Source organism: Carassius carassius, chromosome 8, assembly GCF_963082965.1.
Source record: "Carassius carassius chromosome 8, fCarCar2.1, whole genome shotgun sequence".
Lineage (NCBI taxonomy): Eukaryota > Metazoa > Chordata > Actinopteri > Cypriniformes > Cyprinidae > Carassius > Carassius carassius.
In genome coordinates, this window is record NC_081762.1 from 11,301,709 (window position 1) to 11,320,651 (window position 18,943).

The following is an 18,943-nucleotide window of genomic DNA, read 5'->3' on the forward strand; positions in this document are numbered from 1 at the left end:
ATAGAGATCGTCATCGAGATATCATGCAGTTTCTCCCAGATTTATTTATTTATATATTTTACTCTTCCAGAGTTTCTGCTGTTATTTCTTTTAATAGAATTAAGATTGTACTTCTTACAAGATTAAGAATGGCTAGACGCTTAAGTGAAATTATGACCGTGATGTCCAAATCAAAGAATGATTTGGGATAAAATCTATTCGTTGTTCTACATAATATTACACATATGTTATCCGAATATTTTCAATAACAAAAAAATAAATAAATAGTAGAATATTTTTTCTAGTACACACTGATTGTTTCACAAATAGGACTATTCAGCGTTCCCTTTAGCGTACTTCACAGAGTTCATAAGCATATTTCATAGGCATATTTGATATTTAGAGATATACTTTATATAACTAGATATATAATAATTTTTACTTATACAATATAGTGTCTGGGACGTTTAAGCTATCTCTTAACATATTAAATGATCAAACGTTTCCTAAAACTATAATATCTGCATACAATAACCATGTTCCGTCTTAAGTAACGCTTGGCATTTTTCCATAATATCCACGTATGTTTTGCAGAAACGGACTGAGTCGGACTTAAACGATTCGTTTACAAATCGAAAGGAATCAGTAAGTTGATAGTTATAAGAGTTGAGTTGTTCTGTTCGAGAGAACCGATTCTCTGAAAAGAATCATACCTCCCATAGGTATTTTGTTGGGGTTATTCACTAACCAATGATAAAACACGGATCTCGGTGACAGGAGTAAATAAACCAATCACAATGCGCAAACGACCGGAAGTGGGATGACGTTTCTAGATTCTCAAAACATGTTGACTGTTGACACCCGGTTCAGCTACATGACAGAGACACTCTCCATCTGCGTTATCTAGCAATCTATACAACAAGAGTTACAGCTCTTCAAGTAAACATGGATTACAGGTATAACGACTATAAGATATATAGTGATAATCTCGGAAATATATGTTGTATTTGCATGCGGTCCATCTCGATGAATATAGGGGTGGGATTGCAGTGGGATTAATAAAACTCATCAGCTCATCCTCTAAAGCCAACGCCAGTAATTTAGGTCGTATAATAAATAACTTACATGTATTGAAAAATGCTACATCATTTAGTGTACTTGTAACTACCAATCCACAACGACTTGTTAGTTAGCTACATGATGCAAGTGAAATGTATCTAGAAAGTCGCTCTCGGTTTTAAGCAAACATGCTTTAGTATGATGAACAAGGAATGTTATGTTTTACACCATCATATAATGAGTTCAGTGCGAATCTGTTATTTGCTGTATTGACTCGAGCGGTCATTGACGGTAAAGGCCTGAGCAGGGATGACAGCAGCATCAGCACACAGGCCTACTCGGCATCGCCCCATCCGGCTGGAATAGAACAGGTCTTCTTCATCCAACAGCACATGGGCTTAAACCAAAATGTATGTCAGCTCAGAAATATTTAAGCATCTAAATATAATTTTAATGCAGTAAATTGATCTATTGTTTATTGCAAATTTTGTGTTGCTGAAACACACCGTCATGCAATTTTCAGTGTAAAATTTTTTTTCTTTTGCTGCATCACTTTCAAAGTAGCATCAATAAATAAATATAAAGAATGTACACTTTGGTGAACATCTCTGGAATTAAAATGAATCAGGAGGGAGTTTGTAAGATGTTATGTAAGTGTATTGAAATACTTCAATAATACTTTCCGGGGGGCATATTGTAAAATGTACCTTTTTATTCCGTAAAACCAATGTTTTCTGCATAGCTATGATTGTTTTATGGTTTATGGATTGATTTTTATCTCCGAGGTTTCTAAAAGTAAGATAAAAACATTTCAAATCTCTATTTCAAGTCCTTTTATTTATTTGTTAAGGAGCTAAGTAATAATGCAGGGTAATAAAAAAACTAATTCAGGGTGATACAAGTTCAAGTTATGGTTTATTTTGCAATATTATTTTGCAATATTTGACTGAACTATATGCCTTGCCTATATTATGAAAGAGAAACTGTGTTGGTTAAACCTCATTATTTCTTTGTAAAGGTTTTTGTTGTTGTTGCTGCTGCATCACTTTCAAAGAAGCATCAATTAATAAATATAAAGAATAGAAACTTTTGTTAACATCTCTGGAATTAAAATTTATCAAGAGAGACTTATATTGTAAGATGTTATGTAAGCATATTGAAATACTTCAATAATACTTCCTGGGCCATATTGTAAAATTTAAGAATTAAAACCAATGTTTTCTGTATAGCTATGGTTGTGTTATGGCTGTCCGAGGTTTCTAAAAGTAAGATAAAAACATTAAATAAAGTCATTTTATTTATTTGTTAAGGAGCTAAGTAATAATGCAAGGTAAAAAAAAAACTCATTCAGGATGATACAAGTCCACGTTAGGGTTTATTTTGCAATATTTGACTCTATATTATGAAAGAGAAACTGTGTCAGTTAAACCTCATTATTTCTTTGTAATTTCCATTCCTTCTTGTTTCAGGTAGACCAATCACAGGCTTTCCTTGAGTGCTTATGATGTTGTCAGCCTGTAATACGGGAGCATCTGCTGGTGGAGGAGGAAGTGTTGTCATGGAGATGTCTAACTTCGCCCATGTCATCTTCCAGAATGTTGGGAAAAGCTTCCTCCCGCAGGCAGCGCTTGAATGTCATTACACACTCACCCCCTTCATCACTCCACATCCCAAAGACTGGGTTGGCATCTTTAAGGTTGGTACACATTACATATTTCACTAACATCTGGTCAATATTCAGGTTTTCATACACAGAAAAAGAAAAATTTATCCAACCGATTTAATCTCACTTTTTTTTCTCTACGCTCTTCTTTCATCTCGAAATTTAATCTTGCACTTAATCAAAAGGAAATGAGCACACGGAAACTTTACATCTTGTTAAGATACAGTGACAGTTTATGACTGGTATAAAAGGCACTTCAAATCCACCAGATCTTTCCAGACAGCATTTAGAGTGGTGGGTTGCAGGGGAAAATGTGGACTGGAAAAAAGATGGTTAATCCACTCAATATCGCTGTTGTTTTGATGGTTAGTTTACGGGGGAATAGAGTTGCGGTATGAGTGAGTGTGTGTGTGTGTGTGTGTGTGCTTGGGCTGTTGTGCTGGATGCTGTGGGCATTTTTTATGCTTTTGCTTTAGTATTTTCTCCTTTCACCCTTGTATCTGTAATAAGATGTATTATAAGAACAGATATTAGCTGCTATGTGTAATGCATAACTGGATAAGAGTAGTCTTATATGGTCGACCATTATGGTTGAATGTGTTCTGAGTATATCTATGGACTCATATTTAAATTATTAATGAGGTAATATGGGAATTATTCCTCAGGCATTCACACACACTCAGTACACACACCTTAACATGTGCTTTATATTACTTAGAGAACCACAGGCTCCCTCTAGTGGTTGTGAGAAAGTACGGCTTCTTCTAGAAAGCAGCCAGTTGCATAATAGTTTTCAGTGACTTAAATTTTCAACAGTTTCTATTTTTACTCAGCTAAAATAGAATTGCTTTACATGCAACACTTAATTTCAATTTTTATATAAAATGTTGTTAAATTGTATTTGAATAATTGCACTTTATTATTTTTATCTTTACTTAAAATGCAAATTTTCTGTTTTAAATTATAAATTTAATATTTCAAATAAATGTTCTTAATTATATATAAATAAGTGTATTTTATCTTTTTATTTGTAAAATTCTAAAGGTAATCAGCTGCAATCTTTAATTTGTATATGCAGTATCCCTGTGTGTTAAAAAATAAAAACTATTTTTTAAATTTGCAGGGTGAACGAATACAGTACTCTTTATGAAGGAGTATGTTGAGGCACGTTGAAAATAGGCTACCTTTAAGCAATGCAAAAAATGCTATGTAATCATGCATATACACATACACTAGGTTTGTGCAAAGAAACACACACACACTCGGTATACTCAAGTACTATATAATTAAGTTGTCGCGCACATGCCGAACATGTTCTTATGCACCTGATTTATAGTTACGTCAGCCTCTTATTATTTAATTTATCACTTAACGGTCATGTGTGTACAAGCATGGCTTGTTTGAAACACACTCGGATGCCTTCTCTCTTTTTCTTTCCTCTTGCTCTCCTCTTTACTTCTCTTCTCTCTAATTAATAGGTGATTTCTTTACAGATGACTGCGTTCCAGATGAAAGCAGAATAATTTCCGTAAAAAAAAGAGATTACAGATGTGATATATTGTAATCAAAGTAAATGTCAGGTTGTGCTGTGAAAAATCACGATGACAAATTGCTGATGTTGTGTGTGTGTGTCTCGTTTCTAACTCTAAGAAGTTACTGTATGTGACATGTTTATGATGGTGGACTACATTCTTTTCTTCATTTTCATCATAATTCATTTAAAACTTCATAAAACCATGCAATCACTCATTTGCACACACACAAATACGGGTGGTTATGGAGATGAACATATTACATGTGCTTTAAAGGCAGAAATGATGAAATTCACATGCACACTCACACTTTTAAGAGTAACCACACGATTCTTTAGCTGCCTTTGAAGCATGTGTAAAATTTTCACCTTTTTCCTGGTCCTTTTTTTTTTCCATTACGCCTCCTTTTCCAACCCTACAACACACACACACACACACACACACACACAGTGCCCCCTTTTCTGGCAAAGAAGTTCAGAAAGGAGGCTAAGTGTTTCCATTCCTCCTTGAGCTTATTGTGATATTTATAACCCGTGAAATCGATATAAGACAAAATAATGAGACTTTAGATCTCCTACAGGTTTAATGTATTGTTAGTAAGTAATGTTTCTTCTTTCTCACTCTCTTCCCATCTGTTATGACTGGATGATCCGTAAACATTTTATGTAGTCTCTGTGTTTATATAGTTTTGCCTGTATCGTTTTGGTCAAAATTAACTTTGTCTTAGTTTTGCTTGTATTGTTTTGGTCAAAATTAACTTTGTCTTTGTTTTATATGTTTTACTTATAAGTGTTTTTTAAGGCCTTCATTGGTCTGGCCACAAAAGTTTTAGTTCTGACTCACTTCTTGTTTGCTGTTTTTATGTATGTGTGTGTGTTTGTGTGTGTTAGGTGGGCTGGAGCAGTGCGAGAGACTACTACACGTTTCTCTGGTCTCCCATGCCTGAAAACTACACTGAGGGATCCACTGTTCACCGAACCATCATCTTTCAGGGTACACACACACACACACACACACACACACACACACACACACACACACACTCAAAGTCAACATGTGATGCCCATCAATCTATTTTACTTCTGTGTTTTGATGTAGTGAAAAAGGAAAAAAGTGAAGGGTGGAACATTTATTTATTTTGTTTTATTTTTTTGTTTTGTTTGATTGGATGATAAAAATGGGTGTTTTTTTATTGTTATTTAGGTAAAAATGAAATAGTCATCATTTTTGATTTCAGAACTTTTGAAAGTTCATGCAGACTGTATATTTGATGTTTTGCTTTGCTTTGTTTTTGCTTTACTTTGTTTGTAGATGTCCTTTCTATTGTAAGTTATAGTATAAGATAATGCGTCTTATAAAGAGGAAACCTGTATCAAATACTCTACATGCTGTGTCCTAGGATATTATGTTCCCCGTAGTGATGGTGAGTTTTATCAGTTCTGCTATGTCACACACACGGGTGAAATCAGAGGTGCGAGCACACCATTCCAGTTCCGCCCGGCCACACCCACAGGGGAGGAGCTACTGACCATGGAAGATGATGGGAACTCAGACATACTGGTTGTGACGACAAAGACTGAGCTACTTGAGGTATGCAAATCACACAAACAAGAATACAAATCCTTGCTTTGTTCCAAAACCTAAGGCATCACAGGTGCATTCTTGATACAAAACGTAGGCAACCTAACCATGCTGTCTCTTGAGCTAACTTGTTATATTCAAATTATAAAGCAAAATTGCATGGATTTTACAATGATGCATTGTGACAATCCCAGGGGGAAAAATAAAGGACGAACGATAGACAGACAGACAGACAGACTGACTGACTGACTTCCAAATCAGTCACTTATGAGCTTTCATTATGGTAAGATGCTGTCTTAGATAGCAGCTGTATATGTAGGAAGCAAAGCATCTCACTAGGTTTTGGAATAAAGCTTGTGTCTTATTTTTTTGGCTTATTATCTTTATATGTGTGCATGAGCAGCAGCGTGTAGAGGAAGTTCAACAGGAGTGCAAAGAACTGCAGAAAGCACTACGCCTCCTCACACAGGAGAGAGATCAGCTACAGGAGAGACAGAGACAACAGAACCAGGTACTAAATACACACTCGCACATAAAAGTGACCAACCAACGAAGCAGCAAAGATGGCTTACACACACACAGTGTTTAAACAGCATGTAACACACACCAGAGATCACAAGTTCAAGTTATCTGCACATCAAAGCGCTCCCCTGTGTGTGTACATACACATTGGTGCTTTAAGACTTTCTGTCTCCAAGTGTAAAACGCTTTTCTGTTTGACTGACGGTGAACTTACTCCCACAAAGCACTTTATCTTATCAGATAATGGCCGAGTGTGTGTGTGTCTCTGTGTGCATTACTGACCTTCCCCATAAAGTCATGTGATTTATCCATACTTAATTCTGACTGTGCTGAGGATGATTTACTTGGAGTGAAAGAATTGGGAGTTTAAGAAGCAGAGAAAGAAGAGAGAGTGAGACAGAGAAAAGTTTACTTGGGCATCTGTTATCATGGTGGTGCCATGTCGACCACAGAGGGTAGACATGACGTCAAATGTGTGCACGCAGCCAGGAGTTAATGTCCACCAAAACCACTCAACAGAAAGGAGGAGACCTGCCCAGTCACTGAAACAACAGCAGCCAGTCACGCGATTTTCTCTCTCTTTTTCGTCTGCTAATTTTGATTATATTTAAAGGTGCTGTATGTGATTTCTTTTTTGGAATACCACACATAATATGTCACTACTACCTGACACATATAACTCAAAATGTGTCCTGTCTGTATTTGTAAAAGCCTAATGCTTTGTAAAAAGCATGAAAATAGTTTGTCTTGTCAATCATTAAATATCTAAGCAGTTTGCAGCATATATATATATAGCTTATTTTAAGAATTGTGTTAATTTCTTTAAAAAAATCACCAAAGTCCTTTCAGGCAAGTCGTGCCACTCGGCCGCCATCTTAGCAACGCCTCCGGGCAGCTATTTCAGAATAACAAGACCAGCTCCTATCTAAATGAATGGGCAGAGAGTCAGAACTGCACTTTCACTGGTCACCGGGATATAAAAACAGTATGTATAGAAACAGCAGTGAAATATGATAAAAATCGCTGAAAAAAATAAGGTTTAAAACGCCTTTTTCCCCACAGGTTATACCTTTACTACGCATGCGCAAGGGTTCCTTAACTCTGCGCATACGTCAGTGGAACCAGACGATAGGCTTAAATGTTTTCCCGGCTTGTCTGTTAAAAGCAGATGATTGGCTTTTTCAGCGGGAGGGGCGGGACATTTGCACACAACCGCCATCTTTGCCGTTACGGGTTTTCCTTATGTAGCTGTATTGAGGATTGAGGAAGTGGCATGTCTCTTATAAACTGTCTCTGTCCCCACCCCTTGCATTGTTTAATATGGCCAACTAATTTCATCCTTGTACCACATTTTACAATGTTAAATCCATTTCACAAAATGTGATTTTCCCTCAGCATAAAAAAAAAAATAAAAAAATCTTTGCAGATTTCGTTTGGCTCTGAATGTGGTATTGATGTTTGACTGCACAACAAGCACAATAAACTCTTAAAGGGCCCAGAAAACAGCAGGATGTGATTCAGTTGGTTTGCTGGTCTTTCAGCGCCCCCTGGTGTTTCTTCTGGAGACCCTATTGTAAGTGTGAATTATGAGTGTCTCAAAGGACAAAGAACACCACAAATAAAACATTAACACTTTTATAATTCTCTCTCACACCCCAGTCACACAAACCCTTTCATATGCCATAAGTGTGCATGTGTCTGTTAAACTGTCAGAACCTACATATGAAAATAGACTTCCTCTTTATCGTGAGAACATAAGTATATATTTTGTGGCTGCTAATTTTATGACCTCACATTTTATTTGCCTGTTCTGCAATTCTGAAACATCATCGGCTGTAAAACACCACGAGTCACCAGATTAGCCGGAGGACAAGGCGTGTGTGCATGCTTTCAGAACCAGATGTTACTGTGATTTACTGATGAAGACTGTTGAATAAAAGACACCACCGCAACAAAAGTGAAATCGAAGCCCCCTCTTTTCCTGTTGACATCATACTATTGGGAAATTAACTTCAGACATGGACTGTTTTTTTTTTCTGAGAGAGAGGGGGAAAAGTCTGGATCAGAATAGAACCTGCATTTCTGATAATTATTTTATCTTTCAGTTAAGTCTCCTGTAAACTGCCACATTATCATAAGAGTGAAGTCTCTATGATTCCCAATGAATTACTCTGTTATTTCATTTTCTGTGTCTAGTAACAATCCTAATAAATTTTTAAACCTGTATATTTTTAAGTTATTTAAAAAAAATCTATATTCTGTGTTAGAAGAACTTGTTTAACCTCTTAACTTAAATATTTTAATTGCTTATATATTATTATTTATGATAATAATTATTATTTTTTAAATAATTGGTTAGCTCACTTTTGAAAGATTTTTACTATTGGATAAAATGCTTGGAGTGTTTTGATTGGCTGGGAGGTGCGATTGATTGCATCTGCTGTCCAATTGCAGGAGCTGCAGAAAGGCTTGAGTGAGGAGAAGGAGGAGGCTCAAGCCCGAGTCAAACAACTTGAACAGGACCTGCTAGAAATCACACAAAAAGCTGTTCTTAAAGAGACTGAACTGGACTGGTAAGGCCCGAACACACATTACCTGACATGAATATAATTATACTATTTACATATCTAAAGTAGGATCCAAAAGTCTAAGACAAATGCTATTATTGTGTATTTATTTGAATTGTATTATTTTCTATTTTAATTTTATTTTATTATTCCACCAGAATCACAATTTGAGGTAAATAAAAAGAAATTCAAGATATTAGCATTTTATTTGATGAGTGCAGCACTCATACTCTGCAGGTTTGTGTAAAGCCTGATGATCATGTTCTCATATTTTTGAGACGATCCATTGACCATCTTGTATTTCATTTGGAGGCAAAAATATCTGATCAAATTTGATTATATGATTAGTGACCTACAAAGAAATATATAGGCCAATTTATATTTTATTTAATAATGTTTCTGTTTTACATTTTGATTTTCAAGTCTGAATTAGATTTTGACTTGGACTCTCAGGATGAGAATGCAGATTTATAGTTGAGGATTTATATGGTGTGTATATATATTTTTTGTGGTGTCCAGTTTAAGAGACAGGCTGCAGAAGGTGATTTCTGAGAGAGACGGTCTACAGACTCAACTGAAGAATGAAAGAGACGAGAGGGAGCTTTACAAAGTAAGTGCTTGTAGGATCTACAGGTTATAAACTGTAATCATATGCATCGATCAGTCATGGGACATGCATTGATCCATGGTGTGTGTTCACGCTTACAGTCTCACGTGCGCAGTGCCGAGCTGGAAAACACTAAACTCAGTGCTGAGCTGCAGATGCTGAAGGCAATGGAGCTAAACCGAGAGGTCACCATCGCACAGTACCAGGAGGAACTGCACAGGCTACGCACAGAGAGGGACACACACCCCGCTGATGCCGTAATAGATGTTTATTTAAAGAATAAATACAAATGCAGTAAATATATTTACTATCGGTCAAAATTCTGGTAAAAAAAACTATTATTTTAAATGTTTGGGATAAGAAAGATATTTAAAAAATGTAAATATTTTATGCTGCATGGATGTTCTAAAATTTAGAGTCTACAAAGGATTTACATTTCAAATATATGTTCTTTTGAATATACATTTTTTCAAATATATTTTGTTCTTTTGAATATATTATATTTAAAATATATGTTGTTCTTTCTATTCATCAAAGAATCAGATTTCCACCAAATTATTAAGCAGCGAAACTGTTTTTAACATTGGTAATAATAAGAACCATTATTAATAATTGAGCACTTAAAATAATTGTGTGCTGTATCAGCATATTCAAATAATTTTTTAAAGATTTACAGTATTTTTAATCAAATAATTGCAGCCTTGTTGAGTATATATACTATATAGTGCTTGTTCACATAAATCACACTTCATCTTCCTAATGCATTGTGTGCATCTCCAGGGTCTGAAAGAGCAGTTGCGTCAAGCTGAGGAGCAGCTCCAGGCCACGCGGCAGCAGGCCGCTATGTTGGGTTCTGAGTTACGTGATGCCTCCGGTGGGCGAGATCGCACCATGGCTGAGCTGTACCGTGCCCATCAGGAGACAGAAGACCTACGAGCCTGTTTAGCTGAAGCCCAGGAAGAATGCAGACATGCTCAGAATCAGCTTGACAGGATGAGAAGCCAGGCATCACAGGAAGTGGTAACCACAACTAACTGTCCCTTATTTTTTTTGATTGTGAAGATCTGTTAATCACAATATGAAGAACAAATGGTTTAGACGCAATATTTAGACAGAGTGTGAACTGTGAGATAACTTGGGTTCTTGCTTTATTTTATTTTCTTTATAGCAGGGCAGGGCTGGAGTGGGTGTGGTTTCAGAGCTGGAGGCGGAGCTACAAAAGGAAGTCGAGGAACTAAAGCTGCGTCTGAATATGGCTGCAGAGCACTACAAAGAGAAATACAGAGAGTGCCAACGTTTGCGAAAACAAGTCACCAAACTGACTCAGCAACAAGAGACACAGCAGGGCGTGAGTCACTGAAATAATGGATTTACCCAGTTGTACATTTTACCAAAAAATGCAATTCTTGCAATGTTACACTTAATTTGTACATGAGACATTAAGCAATCATACATTTAGTTTTTATGTAAGTTAGTTGAGGTTTATAGGTGAAGTCTGCTGTGAAAGCACCCTCCTGTATTTTTGTGTGAAATCTTAAAATATGACATATGTTTTAGGACTGTAACAGGAATGATGCCTCTACAGAGACCACACAGGAGTTACACACACCAGATGCAGAGACGCCTCCCACAGGTACTGGCAAGGAGACAAATAAATCAAAATACATTTAAACTCCAACACACATCGTCAAACTAGTTCCTTTAGAAATTCATTAAAAAAGTAAAAAAATTATTAAATAAATAAAAACGAGTAATAAACCCTTTAGGTTCAGTATGTTTTTATTTTTATTTTTATTTTTTTTTTTTAAGGAAGGGAATGCTTCAAATAAATGGCATTTATCAAAAAAATAAAAAAATATATATATAATATATATAATTTCCACAATTAAGCAGCACAACCGTTTTCACTGGTAATAATAAGAAATGTTTCTTGAGCATCAATCAGGATCTTGTAATAATTTCTGATATATAACATATTAAACAAATATTATTAAATACTAAACAGTTCATTTCAATTCAAATAGTATTTCCCTATATTACACTTTTTTACTGTATATTTGGATCAAATAAGTGCAGCATTGGTGTTTATTATTATTGTTTTTTGTGTCACGTTGCACAGCAGTTTCACGACTAATGTTTTTATATGCTCTATAATATTGTGGCCAAATTCTTATGCATTAACTTGAACGATGCATAACTTTGAAAGATCTATATCCTGCTGAGATCAAACCTGTGACACAAAGAGATGCCGAGAGATTGGGAATTGAAGGCAGACCTGGACAGGAGAGGAAGGAAGAGAAAAAAGAGGAAGAGGATGAAGACGAAGAGGAGGAGGATGAGGACGAGGAGGAAGAGGAGTGCAGTGTGTCAGTCGAAGCTGAGCTCGCCTGCATGGAGGAGAAATGGAGAGAGCAGTGCACCATCAATGAAAGCCTGAAGCTCCTGCTAGCCAGTGAGGAGCAGCGGTTTAAAGTACGTAAACACACACGCACACACTTGTACATACATTATTCAGGTTCCTTCAACCTCACAGGGAAGAGCAAACCACAGATACTCACACATTCATTTGCATAAGATGTCAGTGCACGCAAGCATGCAAACAATCCCAGATGAACTTCCATGGGTTGATTTTGGGTCCGGTTCACTGAGGTATAACATTTCCGTCAGTCTTGTGAGCGTGTGTGAACACAGCAGTCATTAAGGACAGAGCTGGCCAAGTGGAAAGGAGGTCGTAAAGGTCTCTTCTTGTCTGAGTATTTAGACAAAGCTGGAGCCACCATCAAAAGGAAAGTCTTTTATTTACAGCGTGTTTAAACGCATGCACACGCTCTCGCCAAATGCTTTATGACTGTTTGCTGGAGAGCAGGGTAAGATCGTAGTAAACCCATTTCAACTGAACTTCAAACCCAAACAAGCTTTGACACAATGATAACTCATAGAGAGAGTTTTATAATATTTATAATAATATTTATATAAATATTTATAATATTTAATATTATAAGAATAATAATATCAGCATATTAGAATGATTTCTGAAGGATCATGTGACACTGAGGACTGGAGTAATGATGATGAAAATACAGCTTTGACATCACAGGAATAAATTAAATTTTCAAATATATTTAAATATTATGTTCAATTAAATGTAAATAATTTTAAAATTGTAAAATTTGTAATAATTGTCAGTATGTCTGTTTTTACAAGACTTTGAAATTGAACTTTTGAACCATTAACTTTGTAGGGTTTCTAGCTTGAACAAGTCAGTTTTTTTGGGGTCATAAAAGTCACAGTCCTGAGAAACGCTCCAAAATTGCAAGTCCAGAATTACGATTGCCTAATAGCCTATATATGCTTGATAATAATCAATAGCCACTCCTTATCTGTTTTTAAATATTATAGGACTCGCAACTCGCAACTCTGTCCCGTGCCTTTAGTGTTTAGAATCACACACTTCACTTTCAAGTGGTGCTTTTAGAGCAGTTATAAAACATATGTCCAGATGCCACTCAGAATAAATCATATGAATTCCTTGATAGACTCAAGTGGCAGAGAAGGACAGAGAGGTGTCTGCTCTGAGGGAGAGTCTTGTGGTGGTCACCAGGGAGAAAGAGAGACTGGAAAAGGTAAGAGCATTTATAGTATAAACCTGTTCTTATCATTTTTGTTCCTATAAACAGTTTGTTGCTATAAACTCACTTATTATGTACTTTCTTTGCTATCCAAAGATCCAAAAAGCTGCAATATCTCCTAAAGCTGGTATTATTAGCTTGATCTTCTAAATGTTAATGAGAATCTTTAAATATTAAATACCTTAATTTGATTCTTAGCAGGTAAGACGCTGAAATCAGGCAGAGTGTGATTGCTTGAGCCCCAAGAGTCACGGCTAAATGCCACATTCGGCTTCCTGGTTACCTATCAGCACTTGTGTTAAATGTTAAATGTTAAATGTGCGAATAATTCCTCTAATCATGACTCATGAATATGAGGTCAAAGGAGAAGGAAAGAAAGAACAAGAAAAAGAGTTTAAAAGCACAGAAAGTTATGCATTGTGTCAGTGCTATTTAAAGATTGGTAATATAGTACTCAAGATTTCAGTTTCTTTGGTTAAAGCTTGTTGGCCAAAGAAGTTTAATTCAGGTTTTTTGTAGTGTATCATTTGTAACATTGATTATGAGATTATTGCAGTGCTGTAATTTAAGAATCAAGCCAGGTTTTTTATTGATCTTTTGCAGTTTCAGTGACAATATTTGTATTAGCTACTTTTATTCATGTGAGCAATAAGTAAGTGTTTCCTGTCGGGTATGTTGGGAAGTCACTTTGCGATCATATATTTGTTTTTCTTGCAGAAGCTGCAGGAGTGTATGAACCGAGTGGAGGCTGCAGGGAGTCGGAGGAAAGACGTGAGAGAGCCAATGTTTCTGCGATACCCACTGCCCTATACACAAGACCAACCTCCACTAGTGCCCCAACAACCAGCTGAACTGCAGTATGGAAACCCCTATTCAGAGCCAGAGACCCGGGGTGGGTGCACGCTTTTGTCTACTTTTATTTATTTATTAAGAATTTTTAAAGTATGTATAGTAAAAAAAATTAAATAATTGAAGCCCAATAATGACCTGTTTATGGTTTAATTTTTTTTATACTAAAGTAATAAAAGAGTTTACTTAATTATTTATAATTATTCAAACAATACCGTTTTGGTCAGTAGGATTTTTGTTGTTGTTTAAAGAAGTCTCTGACCAAGGCTAAATTTGTTGAATCATAAATATTATTGCATGCATCACAGTTGTTTTTTATTTATATATATATATATATATATATATATATATGTATATGTATATAAAATATAATTTATTCCTGTGATCAAAGCTGAATTTTCAGCAGTCAGCACTCTAGTTTTCAGTGTCAGAAATCATTCTAATATGCTTATTTGATGCTTACGAAACATTTCTCTATTATCAATATTGAAAACGGTTTTACATTCAGTATATACATTTCATTTGTTGATGAACAGAAAGTAAAAAAAAACAGCATTTATTTGAAATAGAAATCTGTTGTAATGCGAAAGTTTCTTCTGTCACTTTTAAACAATTTAATCTATAGTTCCTGAATAAAAGTATAAAAATAATAAAAATAAATCTCTAACTCCCCAATTTTTGATTGTATATATTTATATATGCAAAAAAATGTAGTATGTATTTTTATATGAATAAGTGTAATATATTTGTTTTGTGAAATTGGTAGAGTATAGGCAACATTGAATCTGATATGTAACTACTAAAAGTTTTTGTGATGTGACAGCCCTAATTAGAGCTTCCTGAATTGTTGTTGCTTAGATGGAGCAGATGGGGCATTATCCCCAGAACAAACCTGCCGGCCCCCTCCTTTGGCTCCTCCCCCGTGGGGTGGTCCTGTGGTCTGCAGTCAGCCATCACGCAGTCTCAGCCCCCCTGATGGCCTGGAGAATCCCACTGAAGAGCGGCCAAACGTAAGGAAACCTGCTGTACACACAGACAGAGCAGTGGAAATATTTTGAAAACTCCACAACAACTTCTATTGTGTATATTTTATTTGGCAGCCACATAGATGTATAATAGGCATGGTCTGTTTTAATGTAGCTTCACACTGCTATAAGTAGTGTTTGATGGATAGTATTGGAAGAGTGCGTCTTAATCTGGACAGTGTCATTTTTAAAGCTGTTGCTTATCTGCAGTACATTGTTAAATCACATCCTGTCAGATTTTATTTTTCCTGATGTTAAAGCTTTAAAACTGATTTCCAACCTTTTTGGTCACAACACCATTGATAAAACTGATAGGTTCCTCTTTACATCTTAATGATATTATACTGCATTTCAATAACTCTGATGTTGGTTAATGGTCACATAAGATTTAGGCAAACAAAAGATCAAATCTTTTTATTGCAGTTTTGTTTTAATAATTTATAAAGGTATCATTTAGCATTGTCTTAAAAATGATAGCTATTATTACAGTGATTCACAAAAATTCACTTTATTCCTTTCTCTTTAATGATCTGCCCATTTGTTTTTTTTTACATCTATAATCACACTGTCAACCCTACACCTACACCTTTACCTACCTTAAACCTAACCAGACCACCAAACCTTAACCATATCCCACCTCAACAGCAGCCAAAGTGATTTGGGTTGTGCTTTTATTTACACCACATGCACTTACATGTACTTAGTGTACATGCATAAGAAAGTACTAGGTGATATTAGGAAGGTAACTACATGGGATAACGTTATGTTTAGGGTTATGGTCAGGGTTAGTGCTTAGTTATTACTCAGTTTTGTGATTACTATAAGTACATTGTAAGTATTGTAAAATAATCGCTACCATGATTTGCAATGCAGCAGAAACACAATAACTAAATTGTACCAAACAATTCATTATTTTTGATGTAAGAACATTATAGTTAAAGACACCTGATATAATGTATTAAATATAAAGTACCCATAAAGCTAGTTTATATGACTCGTCAGCTTTTATTTTTGTAAGTTTAGAGCTAATAACTGGGTGTTATTGTGCCAGTTTTTACACTGATATGTGGCATTACCATGTATTTTTGTCACCCTTTAGCAACCTTTACTACTTCTTCCTCTCTCTCAGCCTTTCTTTCTGTTTTTCAGCCTTTCCTCTTGACTTCAAACTCTTTGATTCACTCTTTTTTTTATCTTCTCTTCCTCACTGCCCTCTGCGTTCCCCGCTCTCTCAGACCTCAGTTCATAGGTGAATACAGAGGTGGTTAATTTGCATGAAACGGCAATTAAGGCTTTTCTCTTTTGAGCTCGTTAGCGGATTAGAGTGACGAGGCTAGAGGCTCGTTAGAGAGAGATGTTGACGAGGGCTATGCTAATTGGCTGGTGGTGCCGGCCTGTGATATTTGAGGGTGCAGATCGGCGCTGACCCCTTTCTCCTCCTTTCTCGTTTGCTGCGTTAAAAGCCCATTAACCTTTGCAGGAAGCCGGCTGTGTGCAGACAGGCGTGGCTTTTCGTTGGAAGTGTGGGTGTGTGTGTGTGTCTGTGTGAGATCTTAGCTGTTATGTCTCAATAGAGAGGTGACAGCTAAATGTGTCCACTGAAGAACATTGTATTGTTATGTCTCAGTCAAGAAGAAATTATGTGTGTGTTTCATTTTGCTTTTATTCCTTTCTTAGGGAGGTGACGGTGAGGCCCCTGCAGTCTACGATCATCAGAGCCTGGAATCTAACCAGAGCCACACCAGCTTCTGCTTTGATACCAGGTAAATGTTTGGAAAGACATGCTATCGCACTCCTACTTTGTTTGCAATGTGTATACTGTACACCGTTTGCATTGAATGCCTAGAAATAGCATATTTGCCCAAATATGTGGTATACAATAAAGCATACTGTGTAAACCACTGTATCCAACAATGCTCTAGACCTAAGTGACAAATGACTAGAAGTCAAATTTAATTTTATTTTTGTTTCTTAAAAAATGTTTGTGAAAATGAAGCCCAATGATGCAATAATGTAAATGTATGTGTACATTTTATTTCATATATCTTTCTAGGGATTTTCTCATTTTTGGAGCTGAATGGCAAAGTTCTTGGAGGACATATTAAAACAATCTTTTTTGTTTTTTGTTTTTTTTTATATTTATTTAAAAAATGAAATAAAATATTACCGTAAACACTTGTGAGGTCATATGACAATGTAGCATACTACATATAAAGGTTTGCAGTCACAAAGTGTGTGCTATAAACTATTCTCAAAATTAGACCGTAAAAATTACAGTATATACGGCATAGTGTGCAGCAGTGTTGTTTAGCATAATTCATTTACTATATTCAGTTTTATTCACTATATTAAAATTATTTTATTTTTACATTTTCTGTTTTTATTTTAATGTTAGCTAAGGTTTTAGTAATTTAATGTTTTTATTTCATTTTATTGCCATTTTATTATAATGTTTTAAATAGTCTATATAGTTTTTAGTGGTTTTGATTTCGTTTGAGTTTTTTTGGTTTTGTTTCTTATTTATTTTTTTGTTATTTTAGTACTTCACATTAAACTAAATGAAAATAAAACGTGTTGCTTTGGAATTTAGCACTTTTTTTTGTTGTTAATATTTATTTTATTTCAAGTATTGGAAATGCTTTCATGATGCTTTTAATTTTAGTTACTTATAATAACCCCAATAACCAGTGAGCTAGTTTTTCATTGAAACATTGATTTTCTATTTCCAAGGTGACAACTGACAGAAAGTAATTTTTTTATTTTATGCTGAGACAATTAAATAATCACTTGCTGACTATATTGTAGTGAGATTGACAACTGCATGCTGCTGTTTTTAAATGTTTACTTTGTCATAGTTTCCATTGTAAACTTGTAGTAGGCATTGTCTTGCATATTATTTATTACACCGTAAGCAATAAGCAACCTTTCTTTCAAACACCTCCCATAGTTGTATATTAAAACACTCTCTCTCTCTTTCTTCCCCACCCAGACCTGATGTTCATAAGCGGTGTCCCCTGTGTGAGGTGATCTTCCCGCCACACTTCGAGCAAAGCAGTTTCGAACGACACGTGGAGTCTCACTGGAGGGTATGTCCCGTCTGCAGCGAGCAGTTTCCTCTGGACTGCCAGCAGCATCTCTACGAAAAGCATGTGCTCACACACTTTGATGACAATGTTCTGAACTTTGACAACTTTGATTAGAGAAGAAAAAATATTGATTTGCTTTTAGTTGAATATAAAACGCCTCAGGTGATTCAGGGGCTTCAGTGTTTTGTTCGAAACACGCTGATGTTGTCACTTTGTCGTAACCGCTGCACTCATGCCAGGAGGACTATATTTGATTTGCACATAGACAAACATTAATTCAGATATTTAAACTTCTAAGGGACAGAATATTGTAATAATGGTCTTCAGGTATAATAGATATGTAAGAAGAAGAAAAAAAAAAGAAAAAAAGCAAAAGCACTTTTTTAGTTTAAAATTGTGTAATACTGATTGCGCTTTAAAATGAGAGCTTTAGGTTGTTGTTTATTGAAATGGAAATTAATTTTAAAGGACCAATGATGTATATGTTTATTTTGCCAGAAGGAAATGACCATTATTAATAAACCCAAATCACTAAAAATGACTCTCAAATTGAATGCTTTACTCTTAAATGCTTTCTGTGTGAAACAGTCACTAAAAACATTCGTCTAAAGGGATAGTTCACCTAAAATTGAATCACCCCATATAACATTCTTCTGTGAAACTAAATGCTGGTTGTGCTTTACATCTTATTACAATAAATATGGACCAGAGCTTTTCAGAAAAGATGTAAAAGCACTATAAAAAATGTCATAAAAGTGGTTTAAAACTGTTTAAGTTGAGCCAATGAACTGAATTATGGAAGTCTGTTTTCGCCAGTTTTGAGCTCATTTGTGTTAAAATTTAT

General features: G+C 35.4%; 1 protein-coding gene across 2 annotated transcripts; it reads left to right on the forward strand.

The window, feature by feature from the left end:
* The first annotated feature begins 831 nt into the window (after positions 1-831).
* On the forward strand, positions 832-18,624 carry LOC132145259 (tax1-binding protein 1 homolog A). 2 transcript variants are annotated; one of them, XM_059556127.1, is made up of 17 exons: positions 832-935; positions 2,508-2,734; positions 5,124-5,226; positions 5,633-5,823; positions 6,218-6,325; positions 8,791-8,909; positions 9,423-9,513; positions 9,612-9,767; positions 10,291-10,530; positions 10,679-10,858; positions 11,068-11,143; positions 11,717-11,982; positions 13,047-13,133; positions 13,857-14,031; positions 14,847-14,998; positions 16,691-16,776; positions 18,003-18,624. In XM_059556127.1, exons 2-17 carry the CDS (start codon positions 2,540-2,542, stop codon positions 18,211-18,213), a joined length of 2,436 nt encoding a protein of 811 aa, XP_059412110.1. In that variant the 5' UTR covers positions 832-935; positions 2,508-2,539; the 3' UTR covers positions 18,214-18,624. The 2 variants fall into 2 exon arrangements, with proteins under 2 accessions (XP_059412110.1, XP_059412109.1); XM_059556126.1 differs by lacking the exon at positions 832-935 and adding an exon at positions 1,175-1,448.
* The last annotated feature ends 319 nt before the right edge of the window (positions 18,625-18,943 follow it).

Bases quoted from the DNA above. Each gene is read 5' to 3' on its own strand.
- LOC132145259 (XM_059556127.1), top strand. From the start codon at position 2,540: ATGATGTTGTCAGCCTGTAATACGGGAGCATCTGCTGGTGGAGGAGGA. The intron at 9,514-9,611 runs GTAAGTGCTTGT...TCACGCTTACAG, and splicing joins ACGAGAGGGAGCTTTACAAA to TCTCACGTGCGCAGTGCCGA. The intron at 11,983-13,046 runs GTACGTAAACAC...ATTCCTTGATAG, and splicing joins GTGAGGAGCAGCGGTTTAAA to ACTCAAGTGGCAGAGAAGGA.